Source organism: Bufo gargarizans, chromosome 1 (genome assembly GCF_014858855.1).
Source record: "Bufo gargarizans isolate SCDJY-AF-19 chromosome 1, ASM1485885v1, whole genome shotgun sequence".
Lineage (NCBI taxonomy): Eukaryota > Metazoa > Chordata > Amphibia > Anura > Bufonidae > Bufo > Bufo gargarizans.
The window spans coordinates 409,061,576-409,082,115 of record NC_058080.1 but is presented as its reverse complement, the minus strand read 5'-3'; the positions used below and the strand labels follow the sequence as shown (position 1 = coordinate 409,082,115).

The window sequence follows — 20,540 nt, the reverse complement described above, 5'->3', positions numbered from 1 at the left end:
TCCAAAAGGTGCACTTTGGAATATGTGCCCCTTTGCCCACCTTGGCAGCAAAAAAGTGTGACACATCTGGTATCGCCGTACTCAGGAGAAGTTGGGGAATGTGTTTTGGGGTGTCATTTTACATATACCCATGCTGGGTGAGAAAAATATCTTGGTCAAATGCCAACTTTGTATAAAAAAATGGGAAAAGTTGTCTTTTGCCAAGATATTTCTCTCACCCAGCATGGGTATATGTAAAATGACACCCCAAAACACATTCCCCAACTTCTCCTGAGTACGGCGATACCAGATGTGTCACACTTTTTTGCTGCCAAGGTGGGCAAAGGGGCACATATTCCAAAGGGCACCTTTCAGATTTTGCAGGCCATTTTTTACACATTTTGATTGCAAGGTACTTCTCACACATTTGGGCCCCTAAATTGCCAGGGCAGTATAACTACGCCACAAGTGACCCCATTTTGGAAAGAAGACACCCCAAGGTATTCCGTGAGGGGCATGGCGAGTTCCTAGAATTTTTTATTTTTTGTCGCAAGTTAGTGGAATATGAGACTTTGTAAGGAAAAAAGAAAAAAAAGGAAAAATCATCATTTTCCGCTAACTTGTGACAAAAAATAAAAAATTCTAGGAACTCGCCGTGCCCCTCACGGAATACCTTGGGGTGTCTTCTTTCCAAAATGGGGTCACTTGTGGCGTAGTTATACTGCCCTGGCAATTTAGGGGCCCAAATGTGTAAGAAGTACCTTGCAATCAAAATGTGTAAAAAATGGCCTGCGAAATCCGAAAGGTGCTCTTTGGAATATGTGCCCCTTTGCCCACCTTGGCTGCAAAAAAGTGTCACACATCTGGTATCGCCGTACTCAGGAGAAGTTGGGCAATGTGTTTTGGGGTGTCATTTTACATATACCCATGCTGGGTGAGAGAAATATCTTGGCAAAAGACAACTTTTCCAATTTTTTTATACAAAGTTGGCATTTGACCAAGATATTTTTCTCACCCAGCATGGGTATATGTAAAATGACACCCCAAAACACATTCCCCAACTTCTCCTGAGTACGGCGATACCACATGTGTGACACTTTTTTGCAGCCTAGATGCGCAAAGGGGCCCAAATTCCTTTTAGGAGGGCATTTTTAGACATTAGGATCCCAGACTTCTTCTCACACTTTCGGGCCCCTAAAAAGCCAGGGCAGTATAAATACCCCACATGTGACCCCACTTTGGAAAGAAGACACCCCAAGGTATTCAATGAGGGGCATGGCGAGTTCCTAGAATTTTTTTTTTTTTTTGCATAAGTTAGCGGATATTGATTTTTTTTTGTTTTTTTCTCACAAAGTCTCACTTTCCGCTAACTTAGGACAAAAATTTCAATCTTTCATGGGCTCAATATGCCCCTCACGGAATACCTTGGGGTGTCTTCTTTCCGAAATGGGGTCACATGTGGGGTATTTATACTGCCCTGGCTTTTTAGGGGCCCTAAAGCGTGAGAAGAAGTCTGGAATATAAATGTCTAAAAATGTTTACGCATTTGGATTCCGTGAGGGGTATGGTGCGTCCATGTGAGATTTTATTTTTTGACACAAGTTAGTGGAATATGAGACTTAGTAAGAAAAAACAAAAACAAAAACAAACAAAAAATTTCCGCTAACTTGTGCCAAAAAAAAATGTCTGAATGGAGCCTTACCAGGGGGGGGGTGATCAATGACAGGGGGGGTGATCAATGACAGGGGGGGGATCAATGACAGGGGGGGGATCAATGACAGGGGGGTGATCACCCATATAGACTCCCTGATCACCCCCCTGTCATTGATCACCCCCCCTGTAAGGCTCCATTCAGACATCCGCATGATTTTTTACGGATCCATGGATACATGTATCGGATCTACAGAACGCATGCGGACGTCTGAATGGAGCCTTACAGGGGGGTTATCAATGACAGGGGGTGATCAGGGTAATCAGGGTGATCACCCCCCTGTCACTGATCACCCCCCCTGTAAGGCTCCATTCAGACATCCGCATGATTTTTTACGGATCCATGGATACATGTATCGGATCCACAAAACGCATGCGGACGTCTGAATGGAGCCTTACAGGGGGGTTATCAATGACAGGGGGTGATCAGGGTAATCAGGGTGATCACCCCCCTGTCACTGATCACCCCCCCTGTAAGGCTCCATTCAGACATCTGCATGATTTTTTACGGATCCATGGATACATGGATCGGATCCACAAAACGCATGCGGACGTCTGAATGGAGCCTTACAGGGGGGTTATCAATGACAGGGGTGATCAGGGTAATCAGGGTGATCACCCCCCTGTCACTGATCACCCCCCCTGTAAGGCTCCATTCAGACATCCGCATGATTTTTTACAGATCCATGGATACATGGATCGGATCCACAAAACGCATGCGGACGTCTGAATGGAGCCTTACAGGGGGGTTATCAATGACAGGGGGTGATCAGGGTAATCACCCCCCTGTCACTGATCACCCCCCCTGTAAGGCTCCATTCAGACATCCGCATGATTTTTTACGGATCCATGGATCGGATCCACAAAACGCATGCTGACGTCTGAATGGAGCCTTACAGGGGGGTTATCAATGACAGGGGGTGATCAGGGTAATCACCCCCCTGTCACTGATCACCCCCCCTGTAAGGCTCCATTCAGACATCCGCATGATTTTTTACGGATCCATGGATACATGGATCGGATCCACAAAACGCATGCGGACGTCTGAATGGAGCCTTACAGGGGGGTTATCAATGACAGGGGGTGATCAGGGTAATCACCCCCCTGTCACTGATCACCCCCCCTGTAAGGCTCCATTCAGACATCCGCATGATTTTTTACGGATCCATTGATCGGATCCACAAAACGCATGCTGACGTCTGAATGGAGCCTTACAGGGGGGTTATCAATGACAGGGGGTGATCAGGGTAATCAGGGTGATCACCCCCCTGTCACTGATCACCCCCCCTGTAAGGCTCCATTCAGACATCCGCATGATTTTTTACGGATCCATGGATACATGGATCGGATCCACAAAACGCATGCGGACGTCTGAATGGAGCCTTACAGGGGGGTTATCAATGACAGGGGGGTGATCAGGGAGTGTATATGGGTGATCACCCGCCTGTCATTGATCACCCCCTGTAAGGCTCCATTCAGACGTCCGCATGTGTTTTGCGGATCCGATCCATGTATCCATGGATCCGTAAAAATCATGCGGACGTCTGAATGGAGCCTTACAGGGGAGTGATCAATGACAGGGGGGTGATCAATGACAGGGGGTGATCAGGGAGTGTATATAGGTGATCACCCGCCTGTCATTGATCACCCCCCTGTAAGGCTCCATTCAGACGTCCGTATGCTTTTTGCGGATCCGATCCATGTATCCGTGGATCCGTAAAAATCATACGGACGTCTGAACGGAGCCTGACAGGGGGGTGATCAATGACAGGGGGGTGATCAGGGAGTTTATATGGGGTGATCATGGGTGATCAGGGGTTTATAAGGGGTTAATAAGTGACGGGGGTGTGTGTGTAGTGTAGTGTAGTGTTTGGTGCGACTTTACTGACCTACCTGTGTCCTCTGGTGGTCGATCCTAACAAAAGGGACCACCAGAGGACCAGGTAGGAGGTATATTAGACGCTGTTATGAAAACAGCGTCTAATATACCTGTTAGGGGTTAAAAAATTCGGATCTCCAGCCTGCCAGCGAACGATCGCCGCTGGCATGCTGGAGATCCACTCGCTTACCTTCCGTTCCTGTGAGCGCGCGCGCCTGTGTGCGCGCGTTCACAGGAAATCTCGCGTCTCGCGAGATGACGCCTATTGGCGTTAGTGTGACCTGGGAGCGCCGCAGAGATGACGCCTTTCGGCGTTAGTGTGACGGGAGGAGGTTAAGTTAAAGACGTTGTCGTTGCCTCTATACTGCGTCCGCAAGCCTGTCTACCAGAGCAATTCCCACAGTATACAGAGATAGATGTCAGTCACTGATAGCTGTACATGGCGCATCTTCTCAAGTGCATATGCACACCATCTACCAGAGCGCACTACTCCTTGTTCTCAATCTACATCTCTAAGCAGCAACATAGAAGTAAATGGGAGCGCACCGCGCACGTGCAGTCCCTGCTCCAATTAATTTCTATGGGGCAGACGGAAATAGCCGAGACAGCGCTCGGCTATTTTCGGCGGCCACATAAAAATGAATGGAGGGCGGCTGCACATGCGCAGTGCGCCCTCCGTTCATTTCCCCGGTCCGTTCTTATTGTAGGTGCAGGTCCCAGAGGACCTGCACCTATCAGACAATGGGGGAATATCCTAGCGATATGCCCCCATTGTCTGTGATGGTAAAACCTCTTTAAGTAAGAAAAAGCAGAGATAAAGGTATTAAATTCAGTTTTACTGAATCTTTTCCCGTAAAGTTATATATCAATCCAATCAGTTTCTCCTGTTATTTAACTGCTGTCTGCAAATTGCACTGCACTTTGTGGTTACAAATTCTCTTTAAACCTGTCCTCTGCCTTTGACACTGTCAACTACTCCCTTCTGTTACAAACTCTCTCATTTCATGGCATCACTGACCTGGCCCTCTCCTGGATCACATCATACCTCACAGAATGGACATTTAGCGTCTCCCATTCTCACAACACCTCCTTGTCTCATTCCCTCTCTTTTGGTGTCCCACAAGGCTCTATCCTAGGACCCCTGATCTTCTCTCTCTACACTTTTGGCCTGGGACAGCTCATAGAGTCCCATGGCTTTCAGTATCACTTTTATGCTGACGACACACAAATCTACCTCTCTGGTCCAGACATCACCACCCTACTATCCAGAATCCCACAAAACTTCCATATCCTCCTCCTTCTCCTCTTACTTTCTAAAACTTAACATGGATAAAACAGAATTCATCATCTTTCCCCATCCTGCTCAACCCCCCCCCCCCCCCCAACAGACCTATCTATCACAATCAATGGCTGCACACTTTGTCCCTCCAGCTACATACCATGTCCTCCACAGATCCCCACAAGTGTCCTCCACAGATCCCCACAAGTGTCCTCCACAGATCCCCACAAGTGTCCTCCACAGATCCCCACAAGTGTCCTCCACAGATCCCCACAAGTGTCCTCCACAGATCCCCACAAGTGCCCCCCACAGATCCCCACAAGTGCCCCCCACAGATCCCCACAAGTGTCACCCACAGATCCCCACAAGTGTTATCCACAGATCCCCTCCCCGCCCAGCGCCGCCTCCTAGCTAATTTATTAACTTCACTTGCCGCTGAGGTAAATGCAGAGAAGTGGCGTAATCTCGTACAGCCGCACTGGATACAGTAGTCTGCGCCAGGGCCGTGCAGACTACTGGCAGAGGCATCGTCGAGTGAGGTGTGCTGGAAGACGGTGCATGCGCACTTCACTCAACGATGCCTCTGCCAGTAGTCCGCACGGCCCGGGGGCAGACTACTGTATCCAGTGCGGTTGTGCGAGATTACGCCGCTTCTCTGCATTTGACGAAGCCGGTAGGGTGGCGAAGCGCGCGTTGGAGCATAGGCATCACTTTTGCCTCGGGTACTTCGCTCATCATGAGTAATTAACAATGTTTCTCAACAGTTTTATTGTGTTATTTACAGCAATGGTTGTGTGGTTTGTGGGTTTACCATTGGGCCATAATACAGGATCTGGTGACTGGACATTTGTCTGACAGACCGCTAGTTGCCCCAAACCACCTGCATGCAGTTGTATCTTTTCTGTATGTTCATTGACATATTCGCTGTGGGCATGTGTTGTATTTTGCACTAGTGTTTACTGCAGCTAGCAGCTGTGGTCACTTGCAGCTCCTTTTTTATGCACACTTTGACATGCGGACCCTTTGATCTATTTTGTGCCATTTTTTTACTGGACATGGTTCCGGCTTGATATTGGTCCCCATTCATCGTGTGTATATTTCAGTTGTACCATCAACTATTATCCTTTTGTACAGTCACAGTGTTTCGCATTCACACTGTGCATTGTACATCTATACATGTTTTCCCCAGGGATATTTTACATCATTATTATATTCAGCTAAGTACCTGTGCGATTCCCTCTATCAGGGGTATCAGGAGTGAGGAGATCTAGTTATCTCCTTCCCCTTTTTCTTCTGTTTTCACCTTGTCCATTAATTTTTTGTAATTATAAAGATTTATGATATATTACATGAGAATATTTTAGTTTAATTCATGGGGGCTATTGGGTTGGCTCGGGTAGGCGTTGCATATTGTATGTCTAGGCCCCTCTGTTATTTACATTGATTTATCTGAGGTACATGTCGGTTCTACTGTATCCAGTGAGCCTGTGCGAGATAACGGCGCTTCTCTGCAATTACCTCAGAGGCAAGTGAAGTGAAAAAATTAGCTAGCAGGTGGTGCTGTGGGCCGGATAAAAAGGTCCTAATGCTAAGCCTGGCCAGAGCGGCGCTGGCTGCACGACTGATCCACCTCTCACCCTATTACTCCCCTGCCTCTCCCCTCTGCTAATCCCTTCACTTGCTCCCCATTGCCCAACAAATTTAGTTCAAAATACTAGCAAATACATACCAGGCTGTCCACAACCTGTCCCCTCTCTACATCTCAGAGCTACTTTCCTGATACATCCCTACACGCAATCTCCAATCCTCACAAGACCTCCTTCTCTCCTATCCTCTTATCACCTCTTCCCACAATCGCCTCCAAGATTTCTCCCGTACGCCCCCCCCCCCCCCCCATTCTCTGGAACTCGCTACCCGAACATATCAGACTCTCACCTGCAGTGGAATCCTTTGAAAGAAACCTAAAAACCCACCTCTTCAGACAAGCCTACAACCAATGACCCTGCTGCCTCTATACCACCATGACCAGATTCACCCTCACCTACTGTGTCCTTCTCCCATACCATGTAGATTGTAAGCCCTCCCGGGCAGGGCCCTCTCTCCTTCTGTACCAGTTTGTAACTCGTCCTCTTCATGCTTAGTGCAATTGTCTGTATTATGTACAGTATGTATACCCCTTTTTATATGTACAGCGCTATGGAGTGAATGGCGCTTTAATAATAAATAATAATAATAATAAAAAGGGGCTGTCCGACAAAAAATATTCTGCAGTTTTAAAACCAGCACCTGGATCTGAATATAATTATATGCAATTGCAAAAGTTAATTTAGTGCAGCCATTGAGTTATTCAATAAAATGTACCTGTATTAGTGCCACCTGCTGTTTGCTTTTTTATTTCTCTGTCCACCTCGCTTAGGTGGACGCACATGCTTAGTTCCACCCTACAAACTGCCTCTTAAACTGTGATAGGGAGAGAGTTGCAACAGAAGGTACATGCTCCCTGAGCTGCCAGCTTGATATAAATCCTGCAGAGTGACTGGAACAATGAATGGGGAGAGCTCGGGATCCATGGGAGGTACAGGGCTGGTTCTAGCTTTGTCATGTACTATATGTCTGGTTTTTATTTTTTACATTAACCATGGGATAACTCCTTTAAAGAGGTTATCCGACTATGGTAACTGATCCTGTGAATAGGTCATCATCTGATCATTAGGTATCTGACACCCAGGACACCCTCAGATTAGCTGCTTACCATAGGCAAGTGACATCATGACCATCGGTCACGTGGCTTGGTCTCAGCTCAGCACCAATCAGATGCTGATGACCTATCCAGAGGTTATCAGTTACAGATAGCTGGATAAACCCTTTAAGTGACTGGCCACAAGCAGTGCCGCTCTTTATTAACATCACTCAACTCTAGATCATATTGTCATAGTGTATGTAGCCATGGAATAACATTATTATAAATTCCCATATATAACATTACCATATACCGTGTGTATAAGATTACCTCTAAAACCCATTGCAGGAGCTGTTTTTGTCCTTCTTGATATCTGTCTGACCAGCGCGTCACAATGAAACCTTCCATTCGGAGTTGTTTGAAGAGAATGGTGGGATGTATATAAGGTCCTATAAAAGACATGCAAAACAAATTAAAACTAAAGACTAAAAGTAAAAAGTTATCTGCAGAGAAATTACACATTTATATAAGAAAATATATCATGGTGACTGCCATAAAGAGTACGCTATGCTTGACATACTTTTCACTATGTTCCCTTTGGGAACTGCTATGTGCTGATAATGTGACTTAAATTATTTTAACCCCTTCACCCATATCGCATTCCTAGAGCTATAACTTTTTTTATTTTTATGGGAACTTGTTTTTTGTTTCTCAGAACAAATTGTAGTTTTTAATGGTACATTTATCACACGTAATAATCACTGATTATTACATGTAACTCTTTCAGGGGAGGAATGTAAGAAAAACATCAATACTGCCTTTACATTTTTACACTGTGAATTTTACAACATTCTTTTGCGTCATATACTGTAGGTCTTTTTTTAAGTTTTATTACTTTTGCACGATAAAAAACCTTTAAAAAAAATGGTTTTGCATCGCTACATCCCAAGACTTATATCCTTTTTATTTTTCTTTATAAGGAACTGTGTGAGGGCTTGATTTTTGTGATTTGCAATTTTCACTGGTATCATTTTGGTGTACATAAGAGTTATTGATAGCTTGTAATTGATCGCTTTTTTTTGGTGGTGGATATGCAAAAAATTCTGGCTTCTTTTTTTAAATAAAATTTTCCTAAAGATAGCATAAACGTAGGCAGACTGTCTAGACCTGCATCAGATTTATCACACTGGCACAGGCTGGATGATAAATCTGGTGCAGTGAAAGACACTTTTCTCTGACTCTATAACAACTATTGGTTGGTATACTTTGATGTAGATTTTTAAGTCAGATGCGGGCTCAATTTTGGTGCCAAAATGGCGCATATTAGGCCCTCCACCCTTTCCCATGAATCTCCGTCCCTGTCCACTAAGCCCTGCACCTTGTCATGTATTTGGAAAAAAGTGTACAAACATAGATGCACCAATCTTTGCAGACAGATTTCTCTAACAGACATTAATACATCTAGGCCACTGTGCCTCTTAAAGTGGTGGTAACAAATACATCTATTTTCAGTTGAATTTACTAAAGTTGAAAAGCTTGACATTCATTAGGTCTGCAGATTTCTTTTGTTAAAGTGAAGGAAAGATGCCACATGTTACATATGTAAATATGCCTTTTATTTTCAGTAACTACTACCACGGTAGAGCCATGGATAGCTTGAACCTAACAATACTAACCCAGCAATTTTATTAGGCGACTTAAATGTCAGCTGAATATACCGCACAAGTTTTAATTTAAAGGTGATCTCCCACATTTGGGTTTTTCTAACAAGTAGAGAGAATGAATTACATGCATGTGTCTTAGATGTCATTATGGGACTGTCTATAGGACCTTTGCTATGTAGCTGGAATGTTTTCAGGATCATTAAAGATAAATTTAGCATGCACCTGAAATTGGATGATATAACTTCCGAATGCTGAAGTTCAGTTCATTCAAGTAATTATGAAAAAAAATATGCACAGCAGTATCTTGGGTAATAAATAGTGCAACTCAGCTTCTGCCACACAACTGGTGAAGCCTTAAATTCAGCAGTGTAGCCTAGTCCTTAAATGGGTTGTGCAAGAATTGTTTTTTTAGTCAACCCCTCCACTTGGCTGGACCTGTAAAAGTTGTGCCACTGGGCTCCCTCTCTGTAAACATCCGGTATGACAATGCCTGCAGCCCATCACTGGCCATGGCAATGTCAAAGTAAATGTTTTCAGCAAGGGAACCCAGCAGAGCTGGAAGAGAAGGAGCAGGGAGCCAGCACCAGGGAGCAGGTAAGTAAGCTTCTCTTTATAGGTCCGGCCAAGAGGTTGCCAAAACCCTCCCCATTTTTGCACAACCCATTTAGTACATGAATTAAACTGATTAATAGTCATAGAAATTTACCTGATGGAGGCACTGCATCATTATACATGGATATTGCACCACAGACAGCAATTCTTCCAAAATCCTTCATCTGTGGTAGTGCAGCATCGGAAAATTTACCACCAACCTACAGAGCAAAGAACAAAATGTGTTTAATATATTGTGTATTTGTATTCACATTTATTGTTTGTCCCACATCAATTTCTTGACATTGCTACTTTATTGTTCAATGTTCTTGGATATTTAAAACTAATCTAATTCATCCATAAGGTCTCACTAATATATGCACCCTCGGACATAGGAGATTATAGCTACAGATGACATCATTCCTTAGAACTCCCAGAACAGTACAGACATGATTCAGCAGCTAACAGTAAATGTTATATAGCATGCAAGTGCTTTATTCACATCTATACTAGCCCAATACTTCTCTATGATATCCCATACTGTACTGTACTTTTGCGCGATTCTGAGTGAAACAGAATTATGGAGCCGAATTTGTTATCTCTAAGGGTATTGCGGTATATGGGGAGCAGCTAGTTTACACCCACCAGCTTAGATTCAACTAAGAATTAGAGATATAGCCTGCAAAAGAGAAAGCTGCTAAAATATGCTAAATAAAAGTCATACTATGGTCAAATATATCGTTATCACTCATGTACACATACGCACATTTTATTTTAAATTCGAGTGGCTTTGTTTTCCCCCTCCCTCCCCAATACAAGAGAGCGCAAAACTCACATTCTCAAAATAGCAGTCATAGCCTTCTGGAGATGCCTTCTTCAGGGATTCTTCCAAAGAACTCACTGTTTTATAGTTAAAAGCTTCATCAAAGCCAATTTCTTTTAAATATTGGATTTTGTCATCTGAACCAGCAGATCCCACTACCTTACAGCCCTAAGGAGAAATACAAAAATTGCATATGACATTTTGATATGGGACGGGCCCACTCTCCACTTTTGGACAACTTTCAGAATAAAGGAACAAAACTTTTTTGGGTAGATTTATCAAACTGGTGTAAAGTACAACAGGTTTAGTTGCCCATAGCAACCAATCAGATTCCACCTTTAATTTTCCAAAGAAGCTGTGAAAAATGAAATGAGGAATAAGATTGGTTGCTGTGGGCAACTAAGTCAGTTCTACTTTACACCAGTTTGATAAATCTCTCCCTTTGTTTCTGGTGTCATAATGAACACAGCTTAGGACTAAAACATTCACAAAAATTTGTCTAAAAAGTGGCACAAGTTGGTGCAATTTGGAGCATATAGGGCTGCTACACTTTTTTTTTTACACTTACAACATGAAGATGAGACTTAGTGGAAAGGGATGGATCTTTGTGGGAAAGGGCAGGGCATAAGATGCACAATTTTGCGTAAAAATCTGTCAGAAAAGCCAACCATTAGTTGATAAAGATTGAGAGTGTCTATCTCTGTAACACATTTATCATCCTGCTGGAGCCCCTGTGATAAATCATGTGCAGGGTAAGACAGCCTGTCTAAGCTTACGCCATCTTTAGAATTAGTAAATGTGGCCACTGTGTGAGATCCTTAGCTGTCCAGAATATAGCACCCAGCCAGAAAGAAATAAAGGCTCTGACTTACCATACTAGCACAGCCAGTACACTTTAAGGACACCAACTCCCTATTGAAGAACTCACTCCTGTGCTTAAAAGAGATTTCCAAGTTTTTTTGTAGCTGATGACCTATCCTTGGGATAGGCTATCAGTATCTGATCAGTGGGGATCCAACACTCTGGACCCCTGTTGATCAGCTGTTTGAAAAGGCACCAGCACTTGCAGTAGCCCCACCACATTCTCGCAGCTTTGTCAAGGCCATGTGACGTCATGTTCATTAGTCACATGGCCAAGGTGCTGCTTAGCGTCATTGAAATGAATGTGGCCGAGTTGCTATACCAAGCACAGCCACTATACAATATCTGGTGCTGTGCTTGTTGAACTGAGAGAAGGCCTCAGCGCTACTGGGAGCACCAGTGCCTTTTCATGCAACAGATCTGTGGGGGTCCCGGGTGTCAGACCCCCACCAATAAGATACTAATGACCTATCCAGAGGTACAGTATTAGAACTAAGTTTTATGTGAATTGACCTTGGATGTTTCATCCGAAGTCGATTCGCTTATCCCTAGTCATTAGTAAAAAATAGTCTTGCAAAACACCTTTAATCAATGGGCTTGCCCTTGGATGACATTACTATAATGACTTATTTTTTTAGGCTGGCCACTTCTAAACCTCAGCCTGTTCACCACCCTGAGGTTTAAAAATAGAGCAAAGCTGGGACAGTTTATAAAATATGCCATGCAACATGTAACACTTTCTTATCTAAAAACTCACCTCAATTCTTTTTTTGTATTTTATTTTTATTGTTAATCAACAGAATCTAACATTTCAAACAGGTGATATAACATATCCGGAGTCAATTAAGAGAAAAACACACAAGAACAAATGTGATACATCCCTCTCTAATTGCATAAACTTAATTTATCACAATTAAAGAAGTGTTTTTAGGGCGTTCATATAACACTAAACATTTAAGAATTTTCTGACAAATGGTCCTTCCAGAATTCATCAACTATTTGGGACATAAAAATGTGCTATCAATAGTGACATTACATGATCGTGGCAACTTATTGCTGCCAGTTATGGTGACTTTCATCAAAAGAGGTCAAGCAACAGTGTTTGGTCACAACAATGTAACAGTAAGTTGTCTGTGATGCTTGCAATGTGAAACAGAATAGCATTAAAGGGGTTGGTCCATCTCACTCTTTGGTGGCATATCACTAGGATAAGCCACCAATGTCCAATAGATGTGAGTCCTACCTCTGGGACCAGCATCTATCTCTAGAATGGGGAGTGCAAAGTGAAGGAGAGTGCACTGCACATACAGTACAGACCAAAAGTTTGGACACACCTTCTCATTCAAAGAGTTTTCTTTATTTTCGTGACTATGAAAATTGTAGATTCACACGGAAGGCATCAAAACTATGAATTAACACATGTGGAATTATATACATAAAAAGTATGAAACAACTGAAAATATGTCATATTCTAGGTTCTTCAAAGTAGCCACCTTTTGCTTTGATTACTGCTTTTACACTCTTGGCATTCTCTTGATGAGCTTCCAGAGGTAGTCACCTGAAATGGTCTTCACTTCACAGGTGTGCCCTGTCAGGTTTAATAAGTAGGATTTCTTGCCTTATAAATGGGGTTGGGACCATCAGTTGCGTTGTGGAGAAGTCAGGTGGATACACAGCTGATAGTCCTACTGAATAGACTGTTAGAATTTGTATTATGGCAAGAAAAAAGCAGCTAAGTAAAGAAAAACGAGTGGCCATCATTACTTTAAGAAATAAAGGTCAGTCAGTCCGTAAAATTGGGAAAATTTGAAAGTGTCCCCAAGTGCAGTCATAAAAACCATCAAGCGCTACAAAGAAACTGGCTCACATGCGGACCGCCCCAGGAAAGGAAGACCAAGAGTCACCTCTGCTGCGGAGGATAAGTTCATCCGAGTCACCAGCCTCAGAAATCGCAGGTTAACAGCAGCTCAGATTAGAGACCAGGTCAATGCCACACAGAGTTCTAGCAACAGACACATCTCTAGAACAACTGTTAAGAGGAGACTGTGTGAATCAGGCCTTCATGGTAGAATATCTGCTAGGAAACCACTGCTAAGGACAGGCAACAAGCAGAAGAGGCTTGTTTGGGCTAAAGAACACAAGGAATGGACATTAGACCAGTGGAAATCTGTGCTTTGGTCTGATGAGTCAAAATTTGAGATCTTTGGTTCCAACCACCGTGTCTTTGTGCGACGCAGAAAAGGTGAACGGATGGACTCTACATGCCTGGTTCCCACCGTGAAGCATGAAGGAGGAGGTGTGATGGTGTGGGGGTGCTTTACTGGTGACACTGTTGGGGATTTATTCAAAATTGAAGGCATACTGAACCAGCATGGCTACCACAGCATCTTGCAGCGGCATGCTATTCCATCCGGTTTGCGTTTAGTTGGACCATCATTTATTTTTCAACAGGACAATGACCCCAAACACACCTCCAGGCTGTGTAAGGGCTATTTGACCATGAAGAAGAGTGATGGGGTGCTGCACCACATGACCTGGCCTCCACAGTCACCGGACCTGAACCCAATCGAGATGGTTTGGGGTGAGCTGGACCGCAGAGTGAAGGCAAAAGGGCCAACAAGTGCTAAGCATCTCTGGGAACTCCTTCAAGACTGTTGGAAGACCGTTTCAGGTGACTACCTCTTGAAGCTCATCAAGAGAATGCCAAGAGTGTACAAAGCAGTAATCGAAGCAAAAGGTGGCTACTTTGAAGAACCTAGAATATGACATATTTTCAGTTGTTTCACACTTTTTTGTTATGTATATAACTCCACATGTGTTATTTCATAGTTTTGATGCCTTCGTGTGAATCTACAATTTTTCATAGTCATGACAATAAAGAAAACTCTTTGAATGAGAAGGTGTGTCCAAACTTTTGGTCTGTACTGTATGCGACATGCTCTTCATTCATTTTTATGGGAGTTGTAAAAAGAACCGAGTGAGTATTCTTGGCTATTTCTGGAACTCCCAGAGAAGCAAATGAAGAGTGCACAGTGCAGGCACGGCAGTCGGCTATTTTTGGTACTTCCATAGAAGTGAATGGTGGCCGCGCTTGTGCAATGCACCCTCCTTCCTTTTGGCGGCACCTGTTCTAGAGATAGATGCAGTTCCCAGAGGTTGGACCTGCACCAATCGAACATTGGTGACATAGCCTACTCATATGCCATCAAAATGTGAGATGGCCCAACGACTTTGACTATTAACTACAGAACAGTAAAACAAAATGCTATCTTAATTTTACCAGGTTTGAAATAAATTAAGTTTTAAAGAAAAACAGTGGGTTAGCTTTCACATTTACTTACTTTTATCTTGGCGATCTGTCCTACAACTGATCCGACTGCTCCAGCAGCACTATTGACAAGAACTACATCTCCTTCCTTAGGATTGCAGATTTCCAAAAGGCCAAAATATGCAGTTACACTAATAAAATACAGAATAGTGTTGATAAATCACAAAGTCTAAAACACACCAGTGGCACAGTCAGGGGTGGACTGGGAACTTAAAGTGGCCCTGGAAAAAATACTAAAAGTGGCACAGTTTTGGAGTCAGGTCCAAATTGATGGAAGGCAGGGCCAGCAATACCATGTTGTGGCACATTATACCACCACCACAGAGCCAAATACCATAGTCCTTCAGAAATTACTGCCAGCAGCACAAAATACATCCCTAAAAACTTCCACTGGCTGGCCATAAGGAGGGCTCAGGTGGCTCCCTGGGTATCGGCCCACCGGGAGATTTCCCTGTAAAGTCTACAGCCAATCCACCTCTGTCACAGTACAAGCAGCGTGGGTGGGGAGTGTTATATGTGGAGAGTTGCAAGCAAAGAGCTGCCTTCCTTGGCATATAACACTAACTAGCTATAAACTTGACATATACGGTACACTACATATTCTTTTATCACATGCCCCATTGATATTCTATTTAATATGGCCTATGCCCTCTACACTGTTACAGATAAAATCTGTAAGTCTCAAATAGTATTATATAAGAGCTGCTGCTGGCACATGCTGACTGGATAATGGGGAAAATCTGTCAATAAGCAGCCGGCAGGGGATTTCCTGCATATCATGATCATTGTTGGACTCCTTGCAGGCCATGAAAAAAGTTTAAAGTATCACGTTTTCAAAGTTTGCTAACACATAAGTGACTGACCACTGATGTCAGCATGTCTGTCACTACTTTATTCCGCCTTTAGAAAGGCTAGCACAAATAACCTGTCAGGTTCCCTTTAAAATTCCCTCAAAACCAAAACTGCCCTGTGTAAACCAGATCGAATCAACATTAAATAAAATCTTACCCAGGCATGCCTACTGTTCCGAGAGCCAGTGATCTGGGCAGAGATCCAGGCCATTCAGAAGGCAGTGGAAGCAGACCTTTGCCGTTAGATATAAAGTGTGTTGTCCAGCCACAGTTTCCAACATAATATCCACCCACTGCGAATGCTGAATTTTTGCTTTCTATTATCCTAAATGACAAAAAAGTTTAAAGTTTTCAAAACAAGCTCCCTTTAACATAAGTTAGGATACCCCAAAAAATTGACCAATCAGTAAATAACTGTTTCAGTGTTGTTGCCTCAGTACAGAGTAACAGAACAGGGAGGTTGATTAGCCTGATGTGAGGTCTTTGACATAAGGTAGGTACTAGAGTACTAGTTCTCCTTGTGAAGAACACTAGAACTAGTATTGGAAGTTTTATAGGCCAAGGGCACATCCTCTGCATCTGGAGGAAAGAAGGTTTGTACACAAACATAGAAGAGGATTCTTTACGGTAAGAGCAGTGAGACTATGGAACTCTCTGCCTGAGGAGGTGGTGATGGTGAGTTCACTAAAAGAGTTCAAGAGGGCCCTGGACGTATTTCTGGAGTGTAATAATATTACAGGCTATAGCTACTAGAGAGGGATCGTTGATCCAGGGAGTTATTGGAATTGGGAAGCAATTGAGTGGGGAAAATTGGTTTCTACCTCACATATTATTATTTTTTTGCCTTCCTCTGGATCAACTTGCAGGATAACAGGCCGAACTGGATGGACAGATGTCTTTTTATAAACTATGTTACTATGTTACTAAGTTACTACAGATGTAGCAACACTAGAGATCACAGCGGAATTGTGTGAGCACATAGCGATATCATGTTTCATTAGAGAATGTAAATATACTTATATACTTTATAAAAACAAAACAAATATAAAAATATTGAATATGAATATTGAAGTTGAATATGGTATATTATTAATCTGCTTACCAGTGTTTTGGTGCGATTGTGCGCTGTTACTGGTGGCAGTTACTGTATATACATACGTTGCTGACTTTACTATACATGATGGGCAAAGGTTCCATAAATTACTACAAAGTGCAATAAATTGCTAAATAACATTTATTTAGGAAATTATTTATAAGTATATATGTGGAGGAAAAGGCCACAATGTTAATTCTTTAACTTACTAATTAACTGTTAAATAGATATAATAATAAACAACACGTCCACTCAAATAATGAGCGACTTCACCCAATGAATCTAACATTGCGACAATATAGAGGAGGGGGGGCGATAGTTGTTTGTTGTCCATTGCAGTGAATGTGCCCTAACCGTTGTTTCCTTCTTTTATGGGTACCTGAATTATCCATTAAAGAGCAGGACCAATCATCATTCACCAATGGCACCTGCAACTTTCCACAGACGTCATTTGCCGATGACTTCTCTCTTAATCAGATCCTGTTACCAGGTAAGAAATTATTAACTTTATTATACACCACATACACCTATACAATGAACGGAACCATGCTATCAAGTGTTCTCTTCATTGTATACACAATTACGGGCCCATACAGTAGTTGTCTTTCTTCCAGTAACAGCGGACAATTGCACTAACACTGGTAAGCAGATTAATAATATACCATATTCAACTCAAGCACATAGAAGGTACAGAACACATTGAAATATAAAGTGGCAAAAACATATAAGGAGGAGGCCTATAACAGCAGGAGGACTTACTCTGCTCTGTAATATCGCTATTAAATAACATGTTTTAACCCCTTCAACCCAGGGCCTGTTTTGACCTTCCTGCCCAGGCCATTTTTTTCTAATCTGACATGTCACTTTATGTGGTAATAGCTTTGGAACACTTTTACTTCATGATAGTCATAAACTTGAGTCAATATATTTCACATTTATTTGGGGAAAAAGAAAAAAAAAATTGAAAAATTCCCAAATTTTCTAATTTCAATTTCTCAACTTTTATAATAGATAGTGGATACCTCATATAATAATTATTATTTTACATTCCCCATATGTCTACTTAATGTTTGGATCATTTTGAAAATGATACTTTATTTTTTGGGGATGTTAGAAGGCTTAGAAGTTTGGAAGCAAATCTTGAAATTTTTCGGAAAATTTCCAAAACTCACTTTTTAAGGACCAGTTCAGGTCTAAAGTCACTTTGTGAGGCTTACATAATAGAAACCACCCAAAAATGACCCCATTTTAGAAACTATACCCCTCAAAACTTTGTTAACCCTTTAGGTGTTCCACAAGAATTAATAGAAAATGGAGATGACATTTCTGAATTTCACTTTTTTGGCAGGTTTTACATTTTAATCCATTTTTTCCAGTAGCAAAGCAAGGGTTAACAGCCAAAACTCAATATATATTACCCTGTTTCTGCGGTTTACAGAAACACCCCATATGTGATCGTAAACTGCTGTAAAGGCACATGGCAGGGCGCAGTAGGAAAGGAACGCCTTATGGTTTTTGGAAGGCAGATTTAGCTGAACTGGTTTTTAGATGCCATATCCCATTTGAAGCCCCCGTGATGCACCCTTACAGTAGAAACTCAAAAAAGTGGCCACATTTTAGAAACTACAGGATAAGGTGCCAGTTTTATTGGTACAATTTTGGGGTACATATGATTTTTAATCGCTCTATATTACATTTTTGTGAGGCAAGGTAACAAAAAAATTGATGTTTTGGCACAGTTTTTATTTTTTATTTTTCATCTGACAGGTTAGATCATGCGCTATTTTTATAGAGCAGGTTGTTACGGACGCAATGATATCAAATATGTCTACTTTCTATGATGTTTGTTTCAGTTTTACATAATAAAGCATTTTTGAAAACAAAAATTTGATTTTTGTATCTCCATTTTCTGAACGCCCATTTTTTTTAATTCCTAATATGTCTAGTTTCACACATAAATAGCATTTTTGAAACCGAAATAATGATATTTTAGTGTATCCATAGTCTGAGAGCCATAGCTTTTTGTATTTTTTAGATAAGTACTAATTTTTGGGGGGATGAGGTGACGGTTTGATTGGTACTATTTTGGGAGGTATATGTCTTTTTGATCGCTTGGTTTTTTTTTTACACTGTTTTTATTTTATATTTTTTACGGTGTTCACCTGAGGGGTTACGTCATGTGATATTTTAATAGAGCTGTTTTTTCCGGATGTGACAATACCTAATATGTATACTTTTTTAAATTTATTTCACTTTAGCACAATAATAGCACTTTTGAAGCAAAAAATTATCATATTTTAGTGTCTCCATTGTCTGAGAGTTTTTTTTTTTTTTGACCGATTCTCTTAGGTAGGCTCTCATTTTTTGCGGGATGAGGTGATGTCGGATTGGTACTACTGTATTTTGGCATATGCCTTTTTGATCACTTGCAGTTGCAATTTTTGTGACAAAAATGCCTTTTTTTTTTTTACACCGTTTTTTTTCCCCTTTTTACAGTGTTCATCTGAGGAGTTAGGTCATGTGATATTTTTATAGAGCTGGTTGTTACGGACGTGACAATACTTAATATGTATTTTTTTTTAAAGCTATTTCACTTTAGCACAATAATAGCAATTTTGAAGCAAACAAATGATGTTTTAGTGTCTCCATGTTCTGAGAGCTATAGTTTTTACATTTTTTGGGCGATTATCTTAGGTAGGGGCTTATTTTTTTAGGGATGAGGTGATGGTTTTATTGATACCATTTTGTGGGACATACGCCTTTTGAATTGGTGTTGCACTTTTTGTGATGTAAGGTGACAAAAATTGCTTTTTTTACACTGTTTTTATTTTTATTTTTTATGGTGTTTATCGGACAGGGTGGATCATGTGATATGTTTATAGAGCTGGTCATTACGGACACGGCGATACCTAATGTATTGTAATGCATTGCCTGTTCTTGTACTACAGTGAGTAGTACACAAACAGGTTGCCTAGGAGACCCAGCCTGAGGCTGGATCTCCTTGGCACCCGTAGAAGGCAGGTACCGATGCAGTGCAAGGCATTGTGCAGCCTCTGCACGTCATCGGGCTGCCTTCTGACACATCGAGTCCCCGCCACAGCAGCGCGGGGACTCGATGCGCTCACTCACCCGACCCAACCCCCATCTATGTCGCAGTCAGCGCGGACTGCGGCATAGAAGGCGTTAATCCACCGGCATCGGCTTTTACAGCGATGCTGATGGATACAGCAGGGGCCTGACTACCAGGGACTGCCGGGCCCCTGCAGTGATTGCGTGCGCACCGCTCCGGTGCCCACGCGATCACCATGATGTACTATTACTTCAAATTGCGGGAACGCAGTGGTTTCCATGACGTAGTAGTACGTCATGGGTTGGGAAGGGGTTAAAAAGTGCACAGCACTAGTAATAAAAAGAGGGACCGTGAATGAACAAAATTGCAAGATACACGTATATTTTTAAATATAGAAAAAAAGTTTAAAAAATCTTATTTCTTCTTATAGCCGCAAATTTATATATTACATTTATATAATAAAAAAATAAAAATCACACTAAACATGTTTGATATCTAGGCCTGGTCCTTAAGGTGAAAAATGTCTTGAAGGGGTTAAAGAGCTATATACCTATTTATTTATACCTATTTTATTACTGTCTACTACACAATAATTATGAAATATAAATATACTATATAAATTAAATATACTACACCATACTATAAGGCTACTTTCACACCAGCGTTCGATCGGATCCGTTCTGAACTCGCTCATATTAATGCAGACGGTGGCTCAGTTCAGAACGGATCCGT

General features: G+C 42.0%; 1 protein-coding gene across 2 annotated transcripts in view; it reads right to left on the bottom strand.

The window, feature by feature from the left end:
* Positions 1-20,540, bottom strand: part of LOC122932067 (prostaglandin reductase 1-like) — a 68,944-nt gene that overhangs the window by 2,624 nt on the left and 45,780 nt on the right. For both annotated transcript variants that reach the window (XM_044286263.1, XM_044286268.1), the window contains exons 5-9: positions 15,803-15,970; positions 14,808-14,925; positions 10,618-10,773; positions 9,898-10,003; positions 7,858-7,976 (exon numbers count right to left, since the gene is read on the bottom strand). In XM_044286263.1, coding sequence (XP_044142198.1) covers positions 7,858-7,976; positions 9,898-10,003; positions 10,618-10,773; positions 14,808-14,925; positions 15,803-15,970 — 667 coding nt within the window. The remainder of the gene's footprint in view (positions 1-7,857; positions 7,977-9,897; positions 10,004-10,617; positions 10,774-14,807; positions 14,926-15,802; positions 15,971-20,540) is intronic.